The following is a 25,960-nucleotide window of genomic DNA, read 5'->3' on the forward strand; positions in this document are numbered from 1 at the left end:
GCCCATGATAGTATTTCCACCTTGATGTCAGTTGTTAGTTGGCTAGTTGTGTTATTTTTTCCTTCAAAGATCCATCTATTCTGTTCTTTCCATATGTTCTAGACTATGGCTTAGGGAGAGGTGGACCAGACAGAGTATCCGACCAAAGTCACCGAAGGACCCCCTCTGCCATGTAGTCAAGAGTGAGCTAATTGAGCGAGGACAAACCCATCACATGCCAAAGACACCGATTGCTTTCGACCATAATCGATACGAAAAAGAGCAATGTAGCATTCGGTCATCCAACGATTCCTCTTCATGTTGACAGAGAACGCAAATGCTTGCTAAGCTAAGCTTCTTTTAAGACGATCACAAGTATTGATCCTTCTGTGCACCGGCGTCCAACCAAAAGCCACCACCCTTGGAGGCGCCATAGATTTCCAGATGCGACGTTTAGCAGTAGGCTGTCCATCATTTAAAATTTTGAAGAAAGGTTTTGCCATAAAATCACCATTAGATCCAGGGATCCATATTCTTTCGTCTCTTATGAAAGCTGAGCAATATTCGGAGTTCAATTGGAGTAGTAGTCTTTGGAAGTCTTGTATTTCTGCCTCTTTAAGGTCCCTTCACATACGTATGTCCCAGAAGCCCTTCCCAGATTGTCCTTGTTGCTGTAGGTAATTCGCCACCGTCGCTTCTGGTTTAAATGCAATTCTGAACAATCTCGGGAACTCCACACTGAGCAATGTGTCGCCACTCCAAAGGTCTAACAAAAAACGCACCTCCGTGCCTTTACCAGCTTTGTAGCGGACGTCTTTTTCGAATTCTTCTTTGGCCGAGCAGATCAATTTCCAACTGCCTGATCCTTTTTCGGTTACCGGTGTTCTCACATTCCAATTGCCCCATTCTGAACCATATTTGGATTCCACCACTCGGTCCAGAGTGCTCTCTTTTCATTGTCATACCTCCGTAGCCATTTACCTCATAAGGATTTGTTCCGCAATCTCAGTTTTCCTATTCCCAAACCCCAATCTTCCTTTCCCTTTGTTACCTTCTTCCAATTCATTAGGTGTCGCAGCTTCTTTGTTTGTCCATTTTCGTTCCACAAGAAATCACGTTCTCTATTCACAGAGCCATTTTAACTGGTATTTTGAATAGTGACATAAAGTAAACTGGCATATTTGCCAGTGCTGCTTTGATAAGGGTGATTCTGCTCCAAAGGAGATATATTTTTTCTTCCAAGTAGCTAGCTTTCTCTCAACTCTTTCCACCACTGAGCCCCATTGAGCTGCCGATGGGATTCCAAAACCCAATGGTAGTACCAAGTAGGTTACCGGGAAAGCCCCTGCCATGCAACCAATACTTGCGCAAGATTCTGAACCGTCGGCATTGCCAGATTAATGTCCAATAAGTTTCGAATTATATTATATGGGGGCTCCCGAATGAGATATTTTGATCATACAAACATCATATGAGTGAGCCCAGATCAAGCTTCTCTCGTAATTCTAATAACGAATCAAACAAAATATTTGCACCCCACATGAACTCCCACACGCAAAGCATGACAAGCCTTGCCGTCTCTCCCACCTTAGAGGCTGACCACACTTTCTGAATGTGTGAGAAGCTATCAGAGAGTATATTAAGGAGTTTCAAAACCTCGGTGCAGTTATAAACCCCGCATCTCTACCACATACAACAACACATCTTCACATAGACATGGCGAGAATTTGGCTCACCATTGTACTCGCCACAGCACTTCTCATAGCTTGCTCCAAGGCACAACCCAGTTTGATAGCCTGTTATTCGAATTGCGATTCGCAGGACATGTCCTGCATGGATGGATGCCCCACGGAGGGATATACTGCAATGGCGTGCTATAATGAGTGCAGTGCACAAAATGCCAATTGCATGAAAGCATGCGAAGGCCTTCCAAACAATAAGGGTGAGCTGGGGCCAAAGCCCCAGACCTAAAGGTTTGGTTAGCATTTGTGTTACTTCTGCATTATGTAATGGGAGCCCTCTATGTAATGGTTATGTTGTTGATTAAATAAATGGAAGCATATGCTTCCTCTCTCCTATGCATTATGTGATGATAATGCTGTTGATTAAATATATGGATGCATAAGCTCTCTCTCTCTCTCTCTCTCTCTCTCTCTCTCTCTCTCGTTAAGGGGAGGGTGCACTAAGCCCTTCCACTTCCCTCCCCCCTCCACGCAGCTTACTGAGATATTTTCCGAGGGATTTTCTCCATCCCTAAGGGTACACCGGTGCTACCATGGCCCTGCATGCCTAGGATACCATTTGATGGGACCTGGGTAGAACTCACCCTTGAAAGCTAGCCGTGAAGGGGAGGGTGCCCTAAGTCCTTATGAGCCCTTCCACATCCGATCGCTTTTCTGATGTGTGGGATCTTTGCTTTTGCATAGAGCCCCCAACAATAACAAGAGGGTTAGGGGAGATTTTAGAAGAGGCAGGAAATGATACATTCGCCCCCTTTTGTCCCTGGTCCAGCCCCTTCTAATGTTAAAAGATTAGTCATAAATACACTGGAGAAGAGTGGCCTGGGGAAGAAAAGGGGGTGGATGTATCACTTCCCATGAATGAAATGTTCATGATGCTTCTCATAGTGGGCCTACATTTGGTTGATCTGATCCCAGAGCGGCTTATGTAAGAGATCCAACGGTCCAAGCAATTCTTACATCTTGAGCTGATGGTTAATGCGCCCCCACAGCGAAATGGTCGCATATCCCTAAACCAATGAGACATCTAGTGATTTTGTTTGTTGAATGATAATTGATATATATCATTTGATAAATGTAATTATAATGGAACTTAGAGACGTCTAAGTACTTCAAACTTGACATAATTCCAGTTATGTAAATCAGCCTTATTTGCAAATAATATAACTTTCATACTAGGGCATGATGGAGTAAGACTGGAAGTATCCAAACCATGGTTTTAAATTTCGACCGAAATATGAAATTTCGGGTTTCGGTGGAGAACGAAAACAAAATCGTGGTAACTCGAAACGTTACAAAATTTCGACCGAAATTTCTGAAAAATCTCAAAAAATCTGGAATTTGGACGTTATATAATATTCTCCGAAATTTTGGGTGATTTCGGGTGAAATTACCAAAATTTCGGCTGAAATTTTAGGACAAGATAAAATCAAGGCTAACTGGTTTCGTCCGAAATTTCGGTTTTGGTGAGGACCGAAACGCATTCCGAGACCGAAATTTAAAACCTTGATCCAAACATGTGACTAGCATCCCTTGTGAGAGATAAAAAAATTCAAATTTAAGCATTATCTTATCATGTGATTTACCATTTCATGAGATCGATAGAGATAACCAATCTCGTGACAATTTTCTCTTTCTTCTTTTTGAGCATGTGTATGTTGATTACTACCATATATCTATTAAGGAAGCAAGCTGACAAGCCTGCTAAAGAAGGGGCTAACATGAAGGGAGAAATTCGTATCTTCGCCAACTAAATGACTAAGGATCAGGCAGTAGGGAGTCACTCCATTCCTTTATTTCACTTTTTTTTTTAATAATTAGAACATGTGCTGATCTAGATCGGAAAGTACTTAGATGGGCTGTCTATGTATTTGGGGTGTGGGTTGGTAGGCTTTGGATCATTGATGCTTATGTAATTCATGGTGTGATTAGAATAACATTTAAAATAATAATACACATTGTTAAATGTTAGAATGGTGTGATTAGAATAAGATTGGAATAATGTGCGTTTTATGTTGTTGAATGTGAACTATTTGCTTGTATATAGTTTTTAGCCGTACTTGCTGGATGATAAAAAAAAATAATACACATTGTTAAATGTTAGAATGGAGTGATTAGCATAATTTTGAGGCTATAGTAAATTCAAAGAAATGCCTATCAAGTGTACGGTTCAGATTAATAATAGATGGAACCCACTGTCTCAATGGGCACAAGACATCAGTATAATGAACCATTACTAGCAAATTATACACTTACCTACTAAAACCACTATATAAAAACTGAAAAGTGGTTATACTGAACATAAAGAATTTATATAATCAAATTACGTATCTATAATATATTCTAGGGAGATGATAATTTCACTCCCCCCTGCATTACGTGCGCACGCTTCCCTTATAATGTGATTTGACGTGAAAAGTGGGAGCGTGCGCGTAATGCAAGGGGAGTGAAAATATCATCGCCCTATATTCTAACCTTGTTTCTTTCCTTTAAGAAATATTTTTATTGGAAAAGTCACTAATTTTGAGGAATCTTTTCCTCTAAAAATTTGGTGGGCTCTCTCTCTCTCTCTCTCTCAACTTCGTGCACCCGCTATTCTACACCTGAGGGGGCCGTGGGGCCATATATTTTATAATTATGCCTGTCATGAGTGGGCCCCACCATTTTACACCTCATGTTTAGTTGTGCTGGGCCCACCGTCTCCCATGCCCATGCATAGTGTGGGGCCCACCATTTTACAACAAATGTTATTGATAGGATGGGCCTTCATTTTACACCTCATGTTTTTTATGGGATGTGGTCTACCATTTTACCCTCAAGTTTTGATGTCTCCACAGAAATCTATATTTTAGGGTTGGGCCCACAATTCCACCTCATGTTGATGGGGGTGGGGCCCACCATTTTACAGCCATGCCCATGCATAGCATTGGCCCGAAATACTAGTAATTAATAAAAGGGAAAAATATAGTTACACCCCCTCAACTTTTTGAAACATTCAACTATAACCCTGACTTTTAAAAGTCACCAACTAGACCCTGAGGTTTCAATTTGTATAAGCTAAACCTCCTCTTTTGAAACACTATCAATGCTAATGAAGACCTCATACCCCTCCAAAACCATACTCAAATCCAAACACTACCAAAAACATAGTGGGTCAATATTGTTTGGATGATCCAAAGCATTCTTTTGATAAGCCATGACATAGATAGGGTGTGCCAAAAAAATTAGCTCCATAGGACCATCCTAAGCATTTGGGACCGTCAATTGAGGGGTCTACCTTGTACAAATTGAAACCCCGGGGGTGTAATTGGTGACTTTTAAAAGTTATGGTTATAGTTGAATGTGTGGCAGATGACAGTGTGTATCTGTATTTTTTCCTTAATAAAAATGAGAAATTTGACTGATCCAGGTCAGGTAAAGAGGGAGAGACTACATCGATCAAATTAGTAAACTCAGAGGTAAATAATTTTGGGCTGATTTCTTGCTTTTCAGGGGAGGGTCCTCACAAAAGGCATGCACAGTCCAGTAAAATTACAAACTAAAAAGAGGGGTGGAAGGTGAAAAAACGATGGGATAGGAAAACACCAACTCCTCTTGTATATATCCATAGATACATGAATCGTCATGTCTACAAACTCCACGCCCAACTCATAAAAACAGGCCACCACAAAGACACTCACGCCCTACGTCCTATCCTCTTATCCTGCGCTACCTCTAGCAAACACTTATCCTACTTACGCTCTATCTTTGACTACATTCCCTCCCCCGATTGTTTCGCATGGAACACCATCATAAGAGCCTACGCAAACAACTCCACGTCTTATTCTTCTCCTTTCGAAGCCCTCCACATGTTTGTCAAAATGCGCCAAAGAGATATCTCTCCCGACAACTTCACTTTCCCCTTCATTCTCAAAGCCTGCGCTCGCCTCACGGTACCCGAAACTGGCCGGGCCATCCAATCTCTCGTTGTGAAGTTCGGGTTCGATTCTGAGATTATTGTACAGAACACCCTTATTCATATGTATGGGAATTACGGGATGGTTGATGTTGCACTCCAGGTGTTTGATGAAATGACTCACAGAGATTTGGTCTCTTGGTCGGCCATTATTGCTTGTCTCGCTAACAACGGGCTTGGAGATGAAGCATTGGCTGCATTCCGGGCAATGCAGGTGGGGACGGATATAAAGCCGGACGAGGTTACGATGGTGAGCGTTATTTCTGTGGTGTCGAGATTGGGGGCTTTGGAATTGGGTAGATGGGTGCATTTTTATATTTGCAGAAACGGGTTTGATCTCACGGTTTCGATGGGCACGGCTCTGATTGTCATGTATTCGAAATGCGGGTTGATTGAGGGGGCGGTGGAATTGTTCGATGAAATGCCTCAAAGAAACGTCTTGACTTGGACTGCATTGATTGACGGCTTCGCAGCTAACGGACGGAGTAGAGAGGCATTGGGGAAGTTTTATGAAATGAAGGAATTTGGGTTCCAACCGGATTATATTACCTTCATCGGAGTTTTATCCGCGTGTAGTCATGGAGGTCTTTTGGAAGAAGGCAGGCAGATTTTTCATAGCATGAAGAGAGATTATGGCATAGAGCCAGGTCTTGAGCATTACGGGTGTATGGTCGACCTTCTTGGGCGTGCAGGATTGCTTTATGAAGCCTACAAATTTATAGAAAGAATGCCTATAAGGCCAAATTCGATTGTTTGGAGGACTCTGCTTGGAGCCTGTGCAAATTATGGTAATGCCGAGCTAGCGGTGCGAGTGAAAGAGAGGATATCAGAGCTCGACCCTTGTCACGATGGTGATCACGTCCTTCTCTCGAATGTATATGGAGGCCTAGGCCGATGGGTAGAAAAAGCCGGGCTGAGAAGTTCAATGAGAGAGATGGGGATAGGGAAGAAACCAGGATGTAGTTTGATTGAGGTTGGTCGGGTAATTCACGAGTTTGTGGCGGGAGATGACTCGCACCCTCAATCTTTAGAGATTAAAGAGATGCTGGGTTCAATTGTAGAGAGCCTAAGGGTTGTGGGTTATACTCCGGATACATCAAATGTGTTGTTTGACATTGATGAGGAGGAGAAGGAGAAGGTATTAAGCTACCATAGTGAGAAACTAGCAGTTGCATTTGCAGTCATTAGCTTCAATTGTGGAAGGACGATTAGAATAGTGAAGAACCTTCGAATTTGTCGTGATTGCCATTGTTTTATGAAGCTCTTCTCGCAAATCTTTGAGAGAGAAATCATTGTTAGGGACCGGAATCGCTTCCACCATTTTAAAGAAGGATCGTGTTCTTGTAGTGATTATTGGTAATGGTTATTCAATCTCAGCCTTGTAGAGCCTTTTTATAATTGAATGATTGCTCTTAATTTTGATAGAAACTGTTTCATATTAGATGAATAAGGTGGAGGAGGGTCCTGAAGATGAAAGAACTGCACGAGCTTCAATTTCATTGGGATCCTTTATATCAACTAGCTTGAAACTTGAAAAAAGAAGACTAATAATATAAAATGAAGGACACTTTTTTTTGTCATTCGTAAAACTTGAATTCCTAAAGGGAAGTGATATATGTGCTCCTTTTGATTACTTGCGACACCCAACAGCAGTGTACGTGGCAATCAGCCCTATTGAATCCTTCTGACGTGAAGTCTATCAGCCCCTCTGAGTCATTGATACACTGCTGCCGGATGTCCCAATTAAGTAATCAAAAGGGGCGGATCTATCACTTCCCATTCCTACACTATTCAAAACCTTTTCTAAAGGCCTCTGGTTTTCTGTTAAACTCTTTTATTGATTATTGTATTGGGACTCCCATTGCATATGTCAATTTAGATTTCAAAATGGATTCCTTGTACATTAGATAGAGAAAATCACCAAGATTTCGTGTTCCTCTGCCAAACCTATCCCGATTCCAGCAGCCCTTGGTCGGACCGTTTGGTTCATTGGAATGTTTGTATCAGTATGATCCGAGACCTCTTGTTGAGAATGCTCATTGAATGAGTGACATTTAAAAAAAAAAAAACGCTCATTGAATGAGCAATCTTAATATTATGTCTTGGAAGACGACTCTCTCTCTCTCTCTTGTTTAATTGTTTGGGAAAAGACAAACAAAACGGGGTGAAGACATTGGAAAGAAGGGGTAAAAATATCATCCCTTCTATAAAATATTTAAAAGGAAATGATATCAGCACGACCATGTTTTTATAATTGCACTGTATTATTAATGGCACAGGGAAGGCTCAACATTATATTGTGCTCGATGTCAAAATTTCTCTTATTAAGTGGGGAAATCTTAAGGGGTGGGGGGGGGATTCCGTACCCGGTGGGGAGCACATGTGCAATTGGACATTGATATGCACAGAGAGGATAACCAAACAAAGTATCGCACCGAGATGGTCTCCACCACCGGAGGGGTGGTATAAACTCAACTTTGACTGGAGTTAGATCGGAAATCCAGGTATGGTGGGTGTAGGTGGGGTCTTCCAAGACCATACTGGTAAGATAATGGCATCCTACTCTGGGACCGCTGGATTTTGTGATGCAAACAAGGCAGAGGTAACGGCTTTACTGTAATCTGGTACCGCTCATTGTCAAAGGTGATTCTGCCAACACTATTGTGTGGTCAAGTAATAAGTGTTGTGGGACATGGAGATTGGCGTCAAAGATCGACGAGATGAGAGACCTGGTGCGCATTATCCGTCCCCAATTGACTCACAAGCGTCGAACCACCAATGAAATGCAGGATGGATTAGCTAGAAGTGGCGTCTACCGGTCTACAATCTGTATGGCTGAGGGTGAGTTTGTTGGGTAAATTGGGTATCTTCTTCTTTGTTTGGGCAGGGGTAGGGTCCACTTGTATGACTAGGGTTACCCCTGATTGGGAACATCTTGTCCCCCTTGTGTGATTCTCCTTGTGGATTAACAAAATTCAATGACAACTCTTTAAATAATAAAAGACAAAGTGGGTTAGTGCAAATATCAAAACATGGTTGTGCTAATATCATTTCCCTATCTGAAATGCGACTTCTTTTATCAAGCACTTGAGAACTTGAGACAACGGCTGAACATCATCCGATCAAAGGAAGAAGGGTTGTATCCCTCTTGCTATGTTATAGTAATACAGGTGCTTAAACGTCAAAACCCTTTTAACTGTACGAACTCAAAATCCATGTGCCAGCAGAGAAAATACCGGTTTTTTCTTCTCTAGTTAAGGAAAGAAAAGTAGAAATTCTCAAACAGAAGAGTGTCTGACAGCAGGTTTATGAGTTTTATAGAAGAATCTGTAACTATAACTATAAGACGTGACAATAAATCTACAACCAGATTCGACAAGGTTTTCTATGCCATGATTACTCTAATAAATGAAGATTTCTGTCTTCCTTGGCTCCACCCAACTCGCTAAAATCTACACCAATGCCCCTCTTTTTCAAAAGGGCGCCATCAAATGGCAGAAGCGCACGTATGCCAGCCCTAGACAACCCTTTCCCCACAAGGTGTTCGACGAAATGCCCCAGAGAAAGTTCAGCTCCCCCAATGCCCATGTTTTGTTCGACTCAATGCCCCCGAGAAAGCCCATCTCTCCCAATGCCCATGTTCTCACTGGCGACCCGTGGCTTCTCTTCCGCCGGATGCACGCCTCGGGTTTTGAACTTGACAGCTATGCATTCATGCCCATTATAAGCGCCTGCTCCGCGCTATCCAATCGCCAATGCGCTGTACAAGTCCATGCCTTGTTGATAAAAACCGGCTCTGGCTCTGAAACTGTTGTCAAGACTGCCCTTATCGACATGTATTCGAAGTGCAGTTCTCTGGGTGACTCTACTCGAGTCTTCGAGGAAACGAAATTGAAGGACGTCGTTGCTTGGAACGCCATGCTTTCGGGTTTCGTCCGCCATGGCTTTGTGATCTCAGCCATTGCCTGTTTTCGAGAAATGTTGAAAAATAAAGTAGAATTCAGTGAATTTACTCTCTGCTCTCTGCTTAAAATGTGTGGTAGAGTAAATGCCTTGCGACAAGGCAAGCAGATTCATGCTTTGACGATCGTTAGAGGTTGCGATTTGCTCGTCTTGGGTACTGCTCTTATTGATCTCTATTCAAATTGTGGATTCTTGGAGGATGCAATTCAAGTATTCTGCAATTTGAATTGGGTGAAAGATGATGTTATTTACAATGTCTTGCTTTCTGGGTGTGTTAAGAATCACAAGTACAAAGAGGCATTTTTCATGTTGGGGAGGATGGAACCCGATGGCATTGCTCTGACTACTGTTCTTGATGCTTGCTCTGAGCTTTCAGATTTGTCTAATGGGAAGCAGATACATTGTGTGATAATCCGTCGAGGATTCGAGATTGATACCATATTGTGCAATGCCTTGTTGGACATGTATGCGAAATGTGGTAAGATAAACTCCGCCCGGTTAGTTTTCGATCGAATCAGGGACAAAAATGTGGTTTCCTGGACTGGAATTATAGATGCTTATGGAAGTCATGGGTTTGGAAAAGAAGCTCTGAAGTTGTATGAGAATATGGTGTGCAGTGGCATTTCTCCCAATTCTGTGACGTTTCTTGCCATTCTTTCAGCCTGTGGACATTCCGGGCTCGTGGGAGAAGCATGGGAATGCTTTATTTTGATGCGTGAGAAGCATAATTTTGATCTGGGTCCAGAGCATTATGCCTGTTTTATTGATCTATTAGGCCGGGCAGGGCGGATTAATGAAGCGTGGGAGCTCTTCCATGAGATGAGCAATTGTAACATTAAATCAACTGGTGTAGTTTGGGCATCATTGCTGAATGCTTGCAGAGTTAATCAGGATGTGGTGAGGGGAGAGTTTGCGGCGAAAAATTTGCTTGAATTAGAACCAGAGAAGCCGGGGAATTATGTATTGTTGTCAAATTTTTACGCCGCTGTTGGAAGATGGGAGGGAGTAGAGGAATTGAGAAAGGTGATGAGGGAGAAAGGGCTGAGAAAGGAGGTGGGGAGTAGCTGGATTGCTGTTGAATGTTGCAAAAATGGAGAAAACACGTGTACATTGTCTTCTATGTGATTAGGTTGATCTTTAGATCTCCCAGTCAAAGTTTGAAATCAACTCATGGCTACTGTGAAACAACCAGTTACTCCAAAAGCTTAAGCTGTTGGAGAAGGCGTTATTTATTCTTTTGTACTTTAACACTCCCCCTCATGTGTGGCCCCTCCTTCTTTGGGTTGGCCTACACGTGGCACATGTGACCCCACTTTTGGGTTGACCATTGCATGTGGATTTTTGACATCAAGGAGGTTTGAACTCAGGACCTTTACTCCAAAAGCTTAAGTTGGAGAAGGCGTTATTTATTCTTTTATATTTTTTCATCTATGATATTTTTGAGTTATTTGTTCATTGTCTCCCAACACCATCTAACACCATCGCTTGAGCTGCTAGTAAATCGTAGGGTTTTTGGAAGCTAGTTGATGTAATAGCAGAAATTAGAGAGTTGGTTGCTGCCATTAAGCCAACACTTAATCATATGATAAGATCAGCTAATGAGGAGGCTGACAAGCTTGCCAAAGAATGGGCCAACATGAAGGGAGAAATTCGTATCTTCGCCAACTAAATGACCATCGATCAGGTAGTAGGGAGTCACTCTATTCCTTTATTTCACTGTTTTTTAATTTGATCATGTGCTGATCTAGATCGGAGGTACTTGGATGAGCTGTCTATGTATTTGGGGTGTGGGTTGCTGGGCTTTGGATCACTAATGCTTATGTAAATCAAAGGCATTGGGAGGGATGTCTTGTCCCCTGTAATGTAATTCATGTTCTGATCTTAATAAAATTGTTACTTTAAAAAAACGAGGGTAAATAGTTCAAGACATTCATTTTAATCCCTAGAGGCTGTTTTACCTCCGTTGTGATTAAGTGTGTTGCCCGAAATCAACCCATTCACTTTTCGGTGAATGGCTGGAAACAGATGGGCGGAAATAGACCAATGCAATGGTGTCATCCAAAAGCTTCTCGTCCTAATTAATGGATTGGCGGTAGGATTCTTCAAAAGCTCAAGGGGCCTACGCCAGGGTGACCCTCTGTCCCCGTATTTGTTCATAATGGTGGTAGAGATCTTGAGCCTGCTACTATCAAAAGCAAAGAATATGGAGCTGATCCGAGGAATGAAAGGAGGTTCAAACAGGGAAGAAATCACTCATCTGCAGTTTGCAGATGACACTTTGGTGTTCATCGAAAAGAAGGATTGCGCAGTTGCTAATGTGAGGCTTATCTTTAGGTGGTTTGAATTGATCTCGGGCCTGAAAATTAATTTCAGCAAAAGCTCGATGGTTGGGATTGATGCGGACCAAATGAGGTAAAGAAGTTTGCTTCGGTGATAGGTTGTGAAGCTAATCTACTTCCTATCTCCTACCTTGGATTACCTATGGGGTTTGGAATTCCTTCGGAAGCATAGTGGGATCCGGTCATAGCGAGAATTGAACAGAAGTTAGCAACTTGAAAAAAAAAAGGTACATATCGTTGGGATGTAGGATTACGCTGATTAAAGCAGCATCTATAAAGGTGGCTTTAAGAATTGAAAAGCTTCAGCTGGATTTCCTATGGGAGGGAAATGGTGAAGCAAAGAACTTAAAACACTTGATGAACTGGAAGAGGGTATCGAATTGAAGAATGGAGGAGGTCGGCAAATGAGGTGGCAGACATTCTAGCAAAAGGAGTGCTCAGGGAGTCCATGCTGGTCGTGTCGTCCATCAATACTCCAATGTAATAGGTCCTGTAATGGATCTGAGGACCATCTTTTTGTATGTGGTGGGACATTTTGTCCCCGCACAACTTTTTTGAATTTGAATGAATTGTCGCTTTTCAAAAAAAAAAAAAAAAAAAAGGGTCCTACTTTTAGGTTAGACTAATCATAAGCCCTGGCAGACGACCTTGCATGTAGCGGTGTGGGTCGGGAGGAGAATTTACTAGTCATTGCGGACGGAATCTCCAACCGTCAATAGACGTGGAAAACATACTTGGGGATAGGGGCTACTCTTCAGCAGCGTGTTCTACATCCCCTTCTTATACTTATATTAATAGCGGGAAATGATATGAGATATGAGATAATTAAAATCGTTAATTTCTAAAAATAAAAATAAAAATCATAAGCCCTGATCCAAAGTCTGTATCAAAAGTTATGGTAATTTGATTGACCCTACTAATTGCCGCTTTTTTTATCCGGAATTTTGGAAACTCTTCAGCAGCGTCTTCTACATCCCCTTCTTATACTTATATTAATAGTGAAAAATGCTAACATGCCCCGTCTATGATACCACTTGTTGGGACCCACAAGGAAAGAGCAATAGACCGAACCAACCTACAAAAACGAAACGGTCCCTACGTAACCAGTCATCCATAATATCAAATAAATCATTTTCTTCTTTAGTAAATCTACCAAGGGCTATAGTCATAGTGATCCTCCTATTCAACTACTTCAACCATTTCCGAACACCTCATATCATTCTCAGGGCATATGAGGGGAGTAGAACTCACTCTTGAAAGCTAGCCGTTAAGGGAGGGTGTCTTAAGTCCTTATAAGCACCTCCATGTCTATTCGGTCTTCTGATGTGGGATCTTTGCTATTGCGTAGAACCCTCAACAATAACAAGAGGGTTAGGGAAGATTTTATAAGAGGCGGGAAATGATACATTGCCTTATTTTCATCCCTGGTCCACCCCCGTCTAATGTAAAACGAGTAGTCATAAATAAGCTAGGGAAGAGTGGCCTGGGGAAGAAAAGGGCGATGATTTTTTCACCCCGTTAGGATTATGTTCCCCCCTTTTCACGCGATTTGACCTCAAAAAGCATTAAAGTCCCCCTTACACCCATTACCAGTCCTTGAACTTTATTACAGACCTTATACATCATATTGATCTATTATTTTATCGCATGATATTAGATTTAAACCCTCAAGAAACCCCTCTTGGTTGGCTGTCCTACGTCAAACAGTTTTTGTCAGCATTAAGTTCTCATCTGTATTTTCTTAAGTTTTGCTATTGCAGTTTCAATTACTAGGTCAGCAACACGGGTCAAATTCATTCTCCTCTCTGCTGTTTGTAAACTGAAGGCCCACAATTTTAGGGTGCAACTTGGGTCGAGTTCAACCCGGAAAAAAAAAAGTCGGGTCAGGTTAGGGTTGGCCTCAACCCGACCCGAGTTGCACCCCTAGCACACTATCCGACCCGAGTTGCACTTCTAGCACACATGTGGTCCACCGATAAGAAAAATGCTTTTTAGGGAAGCACCTATAGAATTGTTTTGGCCTAGAAAAACTCATATTATTAATATTTATATACATGTGGGGTCGCTCGGATGTAGGGTAAATTTTTTTCCATAGAACAAAACTCTTTGAATCAAGCAGGGTTACAACTTTCCTTGAAAAAAAGGAAGATTTTATATCTTTGCAAAATTAATCCATCGGAAATAAGTTAGTCAAATGGTAGAAAATTCATTTTCAAGGGACTATTTTTTCGAAGATTTTTTTTTTGCCCTACATCAAAACATTATAGTGAGGAACTACAACTTATGTATGAATACGTCCATATGCCCTACACCATTTATGTATGAATACATTCATATGCCCTAGGACCTTTTGTGTCTAGCAGATGTTCTTATATTTGAGTATCTGGGTGTATTGTGTATATATTTATGTATCAATCCTTTTATTATGGATAAGTTGTACGTACAAATCTTGTGTAGTATTAGCTGTTTTGTGTCAATACAAATGTTCGTTATTCTTGCACAGAAAGCATGGCCGAACCTGGCCTCGCTTCAAGAAGGTTGGAGTTGCCTTGCAGGACTTTGATCATCACGTATTGATTGGTGCCTTGAATTGCCGGGTCGTTGGACTTGGTAGATTTGTGCGTGTCATCGTCTTGTCTCGTACTTGATGGACTTTGCATTTGGCTTCAAGGCCTAATATTGGATGTACTCGTGATGCTGGCTGATCACGAGAGTGGGTTCAGAAATTGTCCTCGGCAGGTATAAGCTCAGTAGCTTGATTAAAGGTTTGATGGCTATGAGCAAAGTATCTAGAAGTGCATGTCAAGATTTTAGCTAAGTAGCTTGTTAAACAGCTCAGAAATTGTGTGCACGTATATATGAAGCATCAAGAGGTGTTGGGCCTGTAGGGCCTTGCACGGGTAAAAGCTGACCTTAGCATATGCATATGTTGGGGCACCGCACGGGTTATTCCGCTGCTAAAACAAAGGCTCGTGACATGTTTCTCGTTGTTCTTTCGGCTTGTGGGCATTCCGGGCTCGTGGAAGAAGCTTAGGAATGATTTGTTTCGATTCTTGAGGAGCATACTTTTGATTCGGATTTAGAGCATTATGCCTGTTTTTATTGATCTACTAGGTCGGGCGGGCCGGATTGAAGAAGCGTGGGATCTATTCCATGAGATGGGCAATTGTAACATTAAATCAACTGGTGCAGTTTGGGCAGCATTGCTGAATGCTTGCAGCGCTAATGGGCAGCATTGTTTCCTATTTGATTAGGTTGATCTCTAGATCGCTCGATCAAACTTTGAAATCAACCATAATATTTTTCAGGTATTTGTAAAAAAATGGGGAATTTATCATTTTCCTTTCTAAAATGCCTTTGTTTTTAGAAATTCTTCTTCTATTTTAATTCAAACCACTTCTAAGAATCCCTCGCTTGTTTAAAACAAAACTTTAGGCATTTAACTAAGGGAAATGATATCACCACTACCGTATTTTGATGATGGCACTCCTCACTTTATTAAAAAGTATGGTATGGGCCTCACCATAGGATGATCCAAACCGTCCATTAGATGGGGCCAACACCTAAATATGTTGTGCCCCAAAAATCATTTCCATTGGTTGATCCTAACCCTCCGATCTACAGAGGGTTAGAGTCTATACTTTGTATTCACTAAATTAGTGGATTTTTTTTTGTTCAAATGTGGACAAATATGAATTTACAAGCCATTGATTGTCTTTGATCACTGTCCAAATCAACGACCTTGATCACCCAAAGTGTGACATAAAAGAATGGAGTCCAAATTTTGTTCAAATCTATTATTTTATGGCATGATATTAGATGTAAACCCTCAAGAAACCCCTCCTAGTTGGCTGTCCTACCTCAAACAGTCTCTGTCAGCATTAAGTTCTCATCTATATTTTCCTCAAGTTTTGCCATTGCACTTTCAATTTCTAGGCTTTATTTTAAAAGTTAAAAACCTTGATTTTACCATCATGGATTATAACATCCGGGCTCTAGCAGGATTTTACAATCGTGGATTATAAAATCCAAACGGCCCCCATATGAGTGAGCCCATACCAACCTTCTCATACAATTTTGCATCCCACACGAACTCCCATACGCAAAGCTTGAAGAGCCTTGCCGTATCTCCAAGCTTAGAGACTCCTCACACTTTCTGAATGAGTGAGAAACTCTCAAATCAAAGAGTATGCTAAGGAGTTATAAAACCCACACCTCTACTGCATACAACAACACATCTTCACATAGACATGGCAAGAATTTGGTTCACCTTTGTACTCGTGGCCGCGACTCTCATAGCTTGTTCTAAGGCAGATCAGACCAGTTTGATGCAGGACTGTTATTCGAATTGCGTGACCCATGTCATGTCCTGCTTGACTGGATGTCCAAGCGATGGAAATGCGCAGGTGTGCTATACTGGATGTGAGGCACAGGGCCTCAATTGCTTGAAGTCTTGTGGGGGCATTCCAAACAGTAAGGGTGAGCTCGGGCCAAAATCCTAGAGACCTAAAGGTTTGGTTAGTATTTGTGTTACTTCTGGCACTATGTAATGGTTATGTTGTTGATTAAATAAAGGGTAGCATAAGGGCTTCCTCTCTCGTGTGCATCATGTGATGATAGTGTTGTTGATTAAATATACGGAAGTGATATATCCGCCACTTTTGATTAACTGGGACACCCAGCTGCATTGTATCAATGGCTGCATAGGGGCTGTTGTACTTCACGTCAGAAGAATTCAATGGGGTTGATTGCCACGTACACTGTGTGCTGGGTGTCCAAAGTAATAAAAGGGGCGGATATATCCTTTCACTAAATATATGGATGTATTATGGTTGGTAAACATTCACTTTTGATTAACACCGTTGATGTAAGGAATTAAGAGTATGACCCTGGGATTGAATCCTAATGATCAACACTGATACACAATGGGGAGATATGTTTAATTGTGACCGTTGATCTAGTGGACCATCACGAGTGCACAGATGTCCATTCCATAAGAGTAAGACCCACAAAAACCAAAGATTGGACTTCTTTTTGGAAGAAACTTAAATGAGGTCTTATAGACAAAAGGGGCTTAAGATCATCTGATTAAGGCTAGGATTTTCACTAAAAAAATTAAAATCAGTAATTAATCGCTAGAGGAAGGGGTTGAACCTTCGACCTTGTGGTTAACAGCCACACGCTCTAACCAACTGAGCTACTCCAGCTGTTTTGTTTGGCATGGAAACATTATTATTCTTTTTACTTTCTATCGATGTGTCCCATCCATATCATCCGATTTTTTTTTCATAGGATGATCCTAGCCCTCTAATCTTCAGAGGTTTCTGTACCATGCCGTTCATTTTAACCCTCTAGATCAGACGGTTAGGATCATCCTAGGGAAAAGATTTTCCGGGTATCTTGGTTGGGGTCCAACTTTTGAAGGAAAAATTGCCAATGGGGAACGCCAAAATACAACAATTGTGAACGGGGGACACACTTTTGAAAAATTGTTAGAGAGGGACGAAATTGGGGCTATCAACTCTCTAAAAGGGGGTTATCAACCCTCTAAATGGGGTTATCAAACTCTCAAAAGGGGGTTATCAACCCTCTTTAACAATTTTTCAAAAATGTGTCCCCCGTTCACAATTCTTGTATTTTGGTGAGCCCCACTGGCAATTTTTCCACTTTTGAATGATTTAGATAACCCAATAAGAAGGCTTTTGAGAAGAAGAAGGTGAACATAATGAGCATCCAAAACAAATTTATGCAATTTCAATTTCCTCACTCTCACAAAAACCTATGCATAGACAGAAAGCTTCAATTTTTTTGGCAAAAAAAAAAAAAAAAGGGGAAGTGAAGGAGCTTTTCATTTTCCTTTTTTCAAAAACATAGGCCACATCCATGAATATTTTTTTCTAGGATGATACTAGTTTACCAAGTGTTGAGAGAGAGAGAGAGAGAGAGAGAGAGAGAGAGAGAGAGAGAGATTTCTCCCCCTCTCTAACCCTCCTTATGCCTCTCTCACCAGTCGATAAACTAACATAATAGTTGTGATAAACTAATATTCTATAGAAAAACTTTCATGGCTGACAAACCTGGCCAAAGTGACCTACTGGAGTAAAACATGCCTGTGAAAGGGCATCCACCTTCTTTTCCAGCATCTTCAGCCCCTTTTGTGTGTTTGTTTTTTCATGAAAGTAAAACTATTTTTCAGGAAAAGACAAATAAAGTGCATGAAATGTGATCATTTTCAATATAAGACAAACAAAAAAGGGCAGAAATGCTAGAAAAGGGGTGTATTCAACCAGGGCAGCATGCACCCAGTACTTTTAACCTATTGCTTCATCTGTTCCTCTCGTTTTCTTGAGTGTATTTTTTTGGGTGCCAAGACTTTTTGGAGGCCGTTTCTTTGATCCCATAGATTTTTGCCAACGAAGGCCCAGAAACCATTTCAGATCATAAATTTTTTTTTGCTGCATTTCAGACATGTACACTGTATGAAACTTGCAAATTTGAGTAATAGAAATTCAAGCCTCAATTGATGCTTCTTAGTTCTTACCATAGATAGGTAACATGATTTTTTACAGGGCTTCAAGAGGGAATCCTAGAACTATGTTCTGGCAAATGTTTAAAATGACGTTCCAGCACAGATAAGTTCTCTATACCATGGAATTTATTTGTCAGGATCATAAAAAAGTTCTAGATCAATTCAAGTACTAGAATCTGAGCAATAATTTAGTGACAGCTTTAAGAAAGACCACCCAAGTTACAACTTACAACTTACAATGATGATGGATATGTTGGAAAATTGAGGGTACTGTTGTTGATAGAAAACAGAAACTTGTTGCTTCAAGGCGTGATATCACTTTCCTTAAGACAAGATTCGCCCCCACTAGTAGTGTGCAAAGGGGATCCGCGAATTGCCTCCAAGATACAATGAAGCCTACTAGGGAAGCCCTACTAATGTTTGATGACGCGTAGCACTAGCGGAATCAAACCCGAAATGCCCTTCCGAAATTTCAAGCCTTAGAGAGATTTCTAGATAATGTTTCTGCAGAAAAACAGTATCTAGAACAGTAAACAAAAGAAAAACAGTATGTAGAAATACTTAGGGATTTTGTAGGAGTGTAGAAGAGAGTGTAAAGTCTATCAGAATTTTCAATTCATTTTTCTATATGAAATGACCGAATTCTGCACATTTTGTAGACCACCTGGCGTCTTTTCAGTGTGAAAAACACCAGGGCACATTTTCAGAATGTTTGAAATCTGACCGTTAAATCGCACCCATTTGATATTAAACGGTCATGATCGATCCTAGATGTGACTGTTGGTTTGAGTAAAACCTCTCTCCAACCCAGTCATCGTTAGATCAACCATCTATGGTGTGGATCGCACCCTCTTGGCACTTGATCGTTGGGGGAAGGGACACAACCCATTTGATCACACCCTTTGACCGTCGCGACGTTGCGTACGTGCGAAGTGCAAAGTGCGCCTAAAAAAGCGCCACTATGCGCCCTATAGCCCATTGCCCACGCCGCGCGCGCGCGTGTGCGAATGGTAACGCACCGTCCCGCGGGTCCTACCATGGGTTCAACCCAATGTGCAATCAAACAAGTAATATAAAAGTGTAGTGCTTTATAAGCCCTTCTCTTTCTTTTCTCTCATCAGGTACGGGACTATCTTTTCAACTACACTTCTACATCCTTTTGTAAAAGCAAATCTTTCCAAGAAGATATTTTCTTTTTCCCAAACGCTTTTGATAAAACATTTTCCAAAACACTAAAACATGCAAAACATATGATTTTGAAAATCCAAAATCACTAACAGGATATTTATCCCGATAAACAGATCATAAGAACATGGGTGGTACAGACTGATTGGTCAGCGCTATATTACGTTGGGATAATCTTTCTTAAAGCTGAGATTGTTGATAAATTCTCATTGACCTAATAAGAATCATGCAAAAACAAGTCTACACAATGTCAGGAAAAATGACAAGAGGGTTAATGCCTTTTAACATTGCCAGCAATCTATGAAATGTCAACAAGTGTTGAGTGGAGATACGGGGACAAGGTGTCCAACAAGATTTACAGAGGAATGACGACACACCCATACACATATATAATTATTGGTTATCAATCATGATTTGCAACAAGATAAATGTGTATTCAATGAAAAAACTAACAAATCATAGATACACATTCACAGAGGAATGCTAACCCGAGGGGCGCCATTGCTAAAATGGGATGAAAGGGCACCCCATTGGATCCACGTTGTGGACCCCGATCCGGGAGAGAGGTGAGGGACGAGCCCCCAGCGGCCTCTTGGATCATCCACACGTGAAGGAGAGCTCTACCGAGGAACTCTCGAAACAAAAACAAAACTCAGAGTCGCCATCCATGGTATACGGCCATGGATCCTAAAAAAAAATGCTCTGTATACCATGGATAACCAGAAATGAATGGGTTCGTGCCTGATTACGAATGGAGAAGGTCCGAAGAGCGCATTCAATTCGTCCGAGTGCAAGCACTTGGTCTCTTATGTCATTTATTATTAGATCCAAAGAATTTTGGTTAAAATCATGTGAAATGGGAACAATCCTCAGGAGTCGTCTACCTAAGCATGCATTTCCTGAGAATAGAAATAATAAGCATACAAAAGATAAATGAAAGAAGTGTGCCACCTAAGCATAGCTAGATTATGAGTGACATTCCTAATGAGTGTCTAAGTTCCGGTGGACAAACACATGCACGCTACAGCTAAAAGTATAAGATCAGTACAAGAAAGTAAGAAAACATAGCAAAACACACAGTACAAATCAACTCTATACATGACAGGACAAGAAAAATCCTAACTCTAATGCGACTTGACTCGGACCAAGATGGCCGTCCATCCCAGCTGCTCTACGTATCCCGGCCTCGGAAAGAATCGGAGTCAACGTAGTTCGATGTCCTATTCTAAACTACGATGCCTAACCATCTAGAACCGCTATCCTAGACTCGATCCACTAGACTCGACTGATTTTTTAAAGCTTTTTGTACGATTGCTTAAGTTTAGGTGAATTGTAATTTTCAGGACTCTCTATATGCCCTAACTAATGCAAGTTTATTAGCCTTAAGCTAATGCAGGTGGGCCCTATATCCTATGTGTAACTAAGCTGTGCATCCTAAAGAAAACCACGGGCCGACTATATGCTTCCTAGTCTAGCCATCGGTTCGACTAAATGTCTAACCGATCGACTCGAGGCCTCCTAACTCTAGGGACACTCACACGACAGGACACACTATATCAATACAAATCAAGACAGCCCCCTAACTCTAAAACACCTTAAATAGCTAGGACAGACTCCTAACTCTAGGGGAAGATCTTTTTGAAAAGGTTTTGAAGAATTTTTGTATTTTTGGAAGATTTGAAATGTTTATTTTTAAAAGTTTGGCTGGATCTGGGATGTGAATCCCAAGCTGCACTACGTACCCCGTGGAAAGGGATCAAGCCAACGTAGTTCGGAACATATTCCGAGATAAAGACACTAAACAAGCAAACAAGTGTGATTCACAAACATGTAAACTAGCGTGCTCACAAACAGGTATACCAGCGTGGTCACAAACAAGTAAACAAGCGTGATCACAAACAAATGAAACACTAATCAGATAAAACATGTCTAAAGGAAGTATCTGAAAGACTTGAAAAGTCTTCTAAAATGAAGAGAAAGAAATACTACACAGGATTTAAACAAGATCTCCTAAAAGATGGGCTAGGGATGACTCCTTCATCGCCCTGGCAATGAGAAAGATTCTAAAAAAAAATTAAAAAAAATCTAAAAGGCTGGGTAAGCCTACTAAACAACAGAGGGGAGTACTACTAGGACTAAGCAAGCCCTTTAAAGATGGGCTTGGGCCTTCATCGCCCTTGCAATGAGAAAGATTTTTAAAAAAATTAAAAAAAATCTAAAAGGCTGGGTAAGCCTACTAAACAACAGAGGGGAGTACTACTAGGACTAAGCAAGTCCTTTAAAGATGGGCTTGGGCTATCACCTTCATCGCCCTGGCAATAAGAGGATAAATTCCTGAATAAAGGAATAATTTCTTAAAAGAAAAGATCTTAGAAACATTAAACAATTGTAAACAACAGACATTCTATAAGAATCCAAAATACTAGAGTGAAGCCCTGTAGATAATGGGAGAATGAAAAGTATCAACGGTCTATTCATATGAAGACAAGTAATATGCTAACAAAAACCTGATATGTTTATCATGTCAACCTTCAAATGATGTCAATTCAAACATTGAGAAACAACTTAAATATAAAAATCATTTATACAAGCCACTAGTTCAAAATTTTATCTTATACCTTCAGGCCTTTAAATACGGAATTCTTAGAAGCACTATTTTCATTTCAGGTACATGCACTAGGTACTACAAAACTTAAATGAAACTCCTTTTTCCTTAATCACTCAAATGCACATTAGTAAGGTAAAAGAGATTCAAATGAAATTAAAACAAAAAACAAATCCTATTTTGACTTTCTTTTAATACAAACATCAACTTTTAAAGAGCAGTGTCATCTTTTCATACAGGGTAAGCAAGGGGAAAAGAGATGATAAACCATCAATTAACAATTTCAATTTCAATCAAAACTTAGCCCAGGTTGATTTAAATAACCCTCTTCTATGAGATGGACAAATGTAACTATCAAACCCTGCTAGTATCCATGTTGACAAAGGGAATGGCTGTTATGGGCATTGCTATGGAGAAGTAAGCAAAAATACATGACAATTACACATCTTGACATTTATGAACCTATCAAAGGGGAAGGATAAAGGACCAGACTATGTAAAATGTATACAACCAAGGATAATAATCAATCAATCATTGAGAATGAATAGGAGTTAGACAAACTATATCAATATTAACAGATTGGAACTTTATCCCTTACAAGATAACCTATCAACTAAATATCTCTCTCATGTGGAGCATGCTCTTCATTTCAAACAAAACTATTAAACCAAAGCAATACATGAAGTAGCCATCTACTCTCATAGGAAACATATAGAGAGTAGATACTCTATTTGCTTTAACAGAATTCAACTATGCCTCAGTTTGGACAAAACAAAAAATTTCTATTTTAACACCATCATTATCAACAGGTCTCATATATAACAAAAATTGCACAAGGTTGCTGACTCAAATAAAATACTCATTTTTATTTTCTAACACCTCATCATTTATCTATATTAGAACCAACTGATGTTGATCCCAACCGAGTAGAACATGCTAATTCTATAACAAGAAATGCTTACAAATAGCACCAATAAAAAAAAAATTTAATTCAAAACTGAACTATAAATCATTTTGACCTTTTTCAAAATAAAAACATAACAATCTAGCTGATTTGAACCACATTTCTGTCTCTAAAATAATCCAAAGCTCAAACTTGAGCTGCTCAACCACATTATCATATTTGACCTATATTTTTTTTAACAATTAAAACATAGCTGGTTCATATCAATATTAAACATTATGAAAAACCAATGGTCAGCCCACATGGCCTTTGATCTGTTCATTGAAGATCTCGAGTAGGTATATATACAAAAGAATAAACTCTGAGCCAATATACTTCGTATATAAATGAGAGTGAGTGAGGCTGGTCAAATATAATATTGGTTGTGAGGGCTGCTAACAGCAAGAGTGTGAGGGTTGTCATTACCAACATGGTAAGAGGGCTGCTACAACCAAAGCAAAAAGAGGCTGCCATTACCAAAATGGTAAGAGGGCTGCTACAACCAAAATGAAAAGGGGCTGCTATTATCAAAATGGTGAGAGAGCTTACACATGTCAAAACAAGGTGGGGGTTATACATGTCATCATGAGAAGGCTACACATATCAAAAAGGGTTAGGGGCTGCCATTATCAAAGTAGAAATGGGATTTGCTAGACAGTTTTATGAAAAGCCATTTTGTGGCTCACTTTTGCAAGCAATTCAGCCACTTCATAGCAGATTTTGTAGATAGGCCAAAGGAAAAGACAAACTAAACTAATGTAGCTAATTCAACCCCATGTGAAACCGAACAAATGTTTGAAGAATTCAACAGGTATAATTTTGAGCTAAATTTAAATGAGGAATGGGGAATGGGGAAACTTATATATCCATAATAGCACAGTATACACCCATATTTCTAAGAGTTAGCATCACAAAATCAAGATGAACAGTGTGGGGAAAATTGAATTTAAGAGAGGAGAAAAGAAAAATAAATAAATCTAGACATATCCTTCTAGTCTCCAATGTATACTCTACAGTCATTGGAAGAATATTTACAAGATAGATCAAAGCACAGACAATGTTGACTAGAAAATATACATTTATCCCTCCATCTACACCATCCAATTACCAACTCCTTTCCATTCTTTTGATATTTTTTCAAACCAAAATACTCTTTGAAAAAAGAAAAAAAAAATGACCTAATGACATGTGACAATATAAACACTTACATAAAAAAAAAAATTAGATGAATAACAAAAAAAATTAGATTAACTAAATACAAAGTTATCCAAATAGAAACAACAACTCAGATATATATAAAAATTAATTGCAATCTCATTCTACCAGATTCTTGTTGACCATAAATTTACACTATCATATGACAACACTAGCACAATTACAAAACTTATTCTGTATTCTAAAGTAGACTAAAATCAAGCTTCAAGGACTTAAATTCCAAACTCTTCCTTATTAGTATATAATTACATGCCTTTTTACAAACCAGAACATGAAAATCAAGATTCACACAATATACTAAATTTTTTTAAATCATTTATAATCAAATTTCTGCAATAAAATTCAAGAAATTCAATCTGTGTCTTGAAACTCAAAACAAATCAGATCATAATTATTTGATATGTCGATTATTTCCATCCATGAACATAAAAAAAAATAATTAGTGAAATTTCGAGTAAAAACAAAAACAGAGACTCTTACCTGAACAAGACAAATTTATAACATGCTGAAGTGAAATTCACCTCAAGCTCTTCAAATCACAGTGCAATCCTCAAATGAAAATCTACAAGCTTGTGACTACTACTCATCTACTGTGCCTTTGCTAATTTTGACAAAGAATGAAAACAGAGGAGGAAATTCACCAAATCATGTATAAATTCTCTAAAGCCATGGTATAATCTTTGTGATCTAACATGTATAAGCATAACTCCATGACTTGATAGTTCGGATCTGAAATCGTGAGGTTATATATCTGAGAATGATGTTTTAACAAAAGCTAGGGTTTAAAAACCAAGAAAACAGGTTCTAGATAAGAACAAAAGGTAGATAAGCATTGAGTATATAACAAGGAAGAAGAAGACTTGGCTGGAGAAGAAAAAAAAAGAAAAGTTAGGGTTTCAATGGATGAAGAGAAAGGATTTTATCAAGAAAAATGAAGAAACAAGGCAACAAAATACGGATCTCTGCAAAAGATGAATATAGAATGCCGGTTGGAATCTTGCCGGAGCTTAGACAAGTTCGCCGGAAAAACTACCGAGGAAGGAGAAGATCGAACGGAGGGTTTGGTTTTTCTAAACTCTCTCTCTAATCCTCTGCTAGGGTTTCTAATTTGGGGAAAACTTAATTCCAGTAAAAATGAGAAAGCCTTTTCTATTTATAAATGATGAGGATAATTTTTGGGCACTACAAGTTGACAAAACACCCCCTATTAGTATATTTCTACTTGTTTTTATAAGAAAATGGGTGGTTCAAGGAAATTGTTTTAATGAAAATAAATTCGAGTCCCTTTAATTACAGGGACACCCCCTCTGCCACAATATACATTGACTGGACTACCCCTAAACTGGATAAACCACCCCTCTTCTGCTACACTATATTTACACTATCTCATAAACTATGATCGTCTGCTAGACAAACCGCAATGGATTTCCACGAATATTTATAGGGAGCTAATCGGGACCCTAACCTACCCTAGGATGAAATTTGGGACGCTAGACCATTAATTTGGA

General features: G+C 39.9%; 1 protein-coding gene, 1 non-coding gene and 1 pseudogene across 2 annotated transcripts; 2 read left to right on the top strand and 1 right to left on the bottom strand.

Moving 5' to 3' along the window:
• The first annotated feature begins 5,125 nt into the window (after positions 1–5,125).
• Positions 5,126–7,049, top strand: LOC143860966 (pentatricopeptide repeat-containing protein At5g48910 pseudogene; annotated as a pseudogene).
• A 1,774-nt stretch (positions 7,050–8,823) lies between these two features.
• On the top strand, positions 8,824–11,091 carry LOC143860988 (pentatricopeptide repeat-containing protein At5g66500, mitochondrial-like). Its single transcript, XM_077371861.1, has one exon. The coding sequence runs from the start codon at positions 9,082–9,084 to the stop codon at positions 10,759–10,761; it is 1,680 nt and encodes a 559-aa protein (XP_077227976.1). The 5' UTR covers positions 8,824–9,081; the 3' UTR covers positions 10,762–11,091.
• A 6,017-nt stretch (positions 11,092–17,108) lies between these two features.
• Positions 17,109–17,182, bottom strand: TRNAN-GUU (transfer RNA asparagine (anticodon GUU)). The gene has a single exon. It is a non-coding gene; the product is annotated as a tRNA-Asn (tRNA).
• Positions 17,183–25,960: the final 8,778 nt, after the last annotated feature.

The sequence above is a fragment of the Tasmannia lanceolata genome, unplaced genomic scaffold (genome assembly GCF_043159265.1).
Source record: "Tasmannia lanceolata isolate RefF3 unplaced genomic scaffold, GAP_Taslan_0.1 ptg000037l, whole genome shotgun sequence".
Classification (NCBI taxonomy): Eukaryota; Viridiplantae; Streptophyta; class Magnoliopsida; order Canellales; family Winteraceae; genus Tasmannia; species Tasmannia lanceolata.

Coding starts and splice junctions, on each gene's coding strand:
- LOC143860988 (XM_077371861.1), top strand. CDS start 9,082: ATGAAGATTTCTGTCTTCCTTGGCTCCACCCAACTCGCTAAAATCTAC.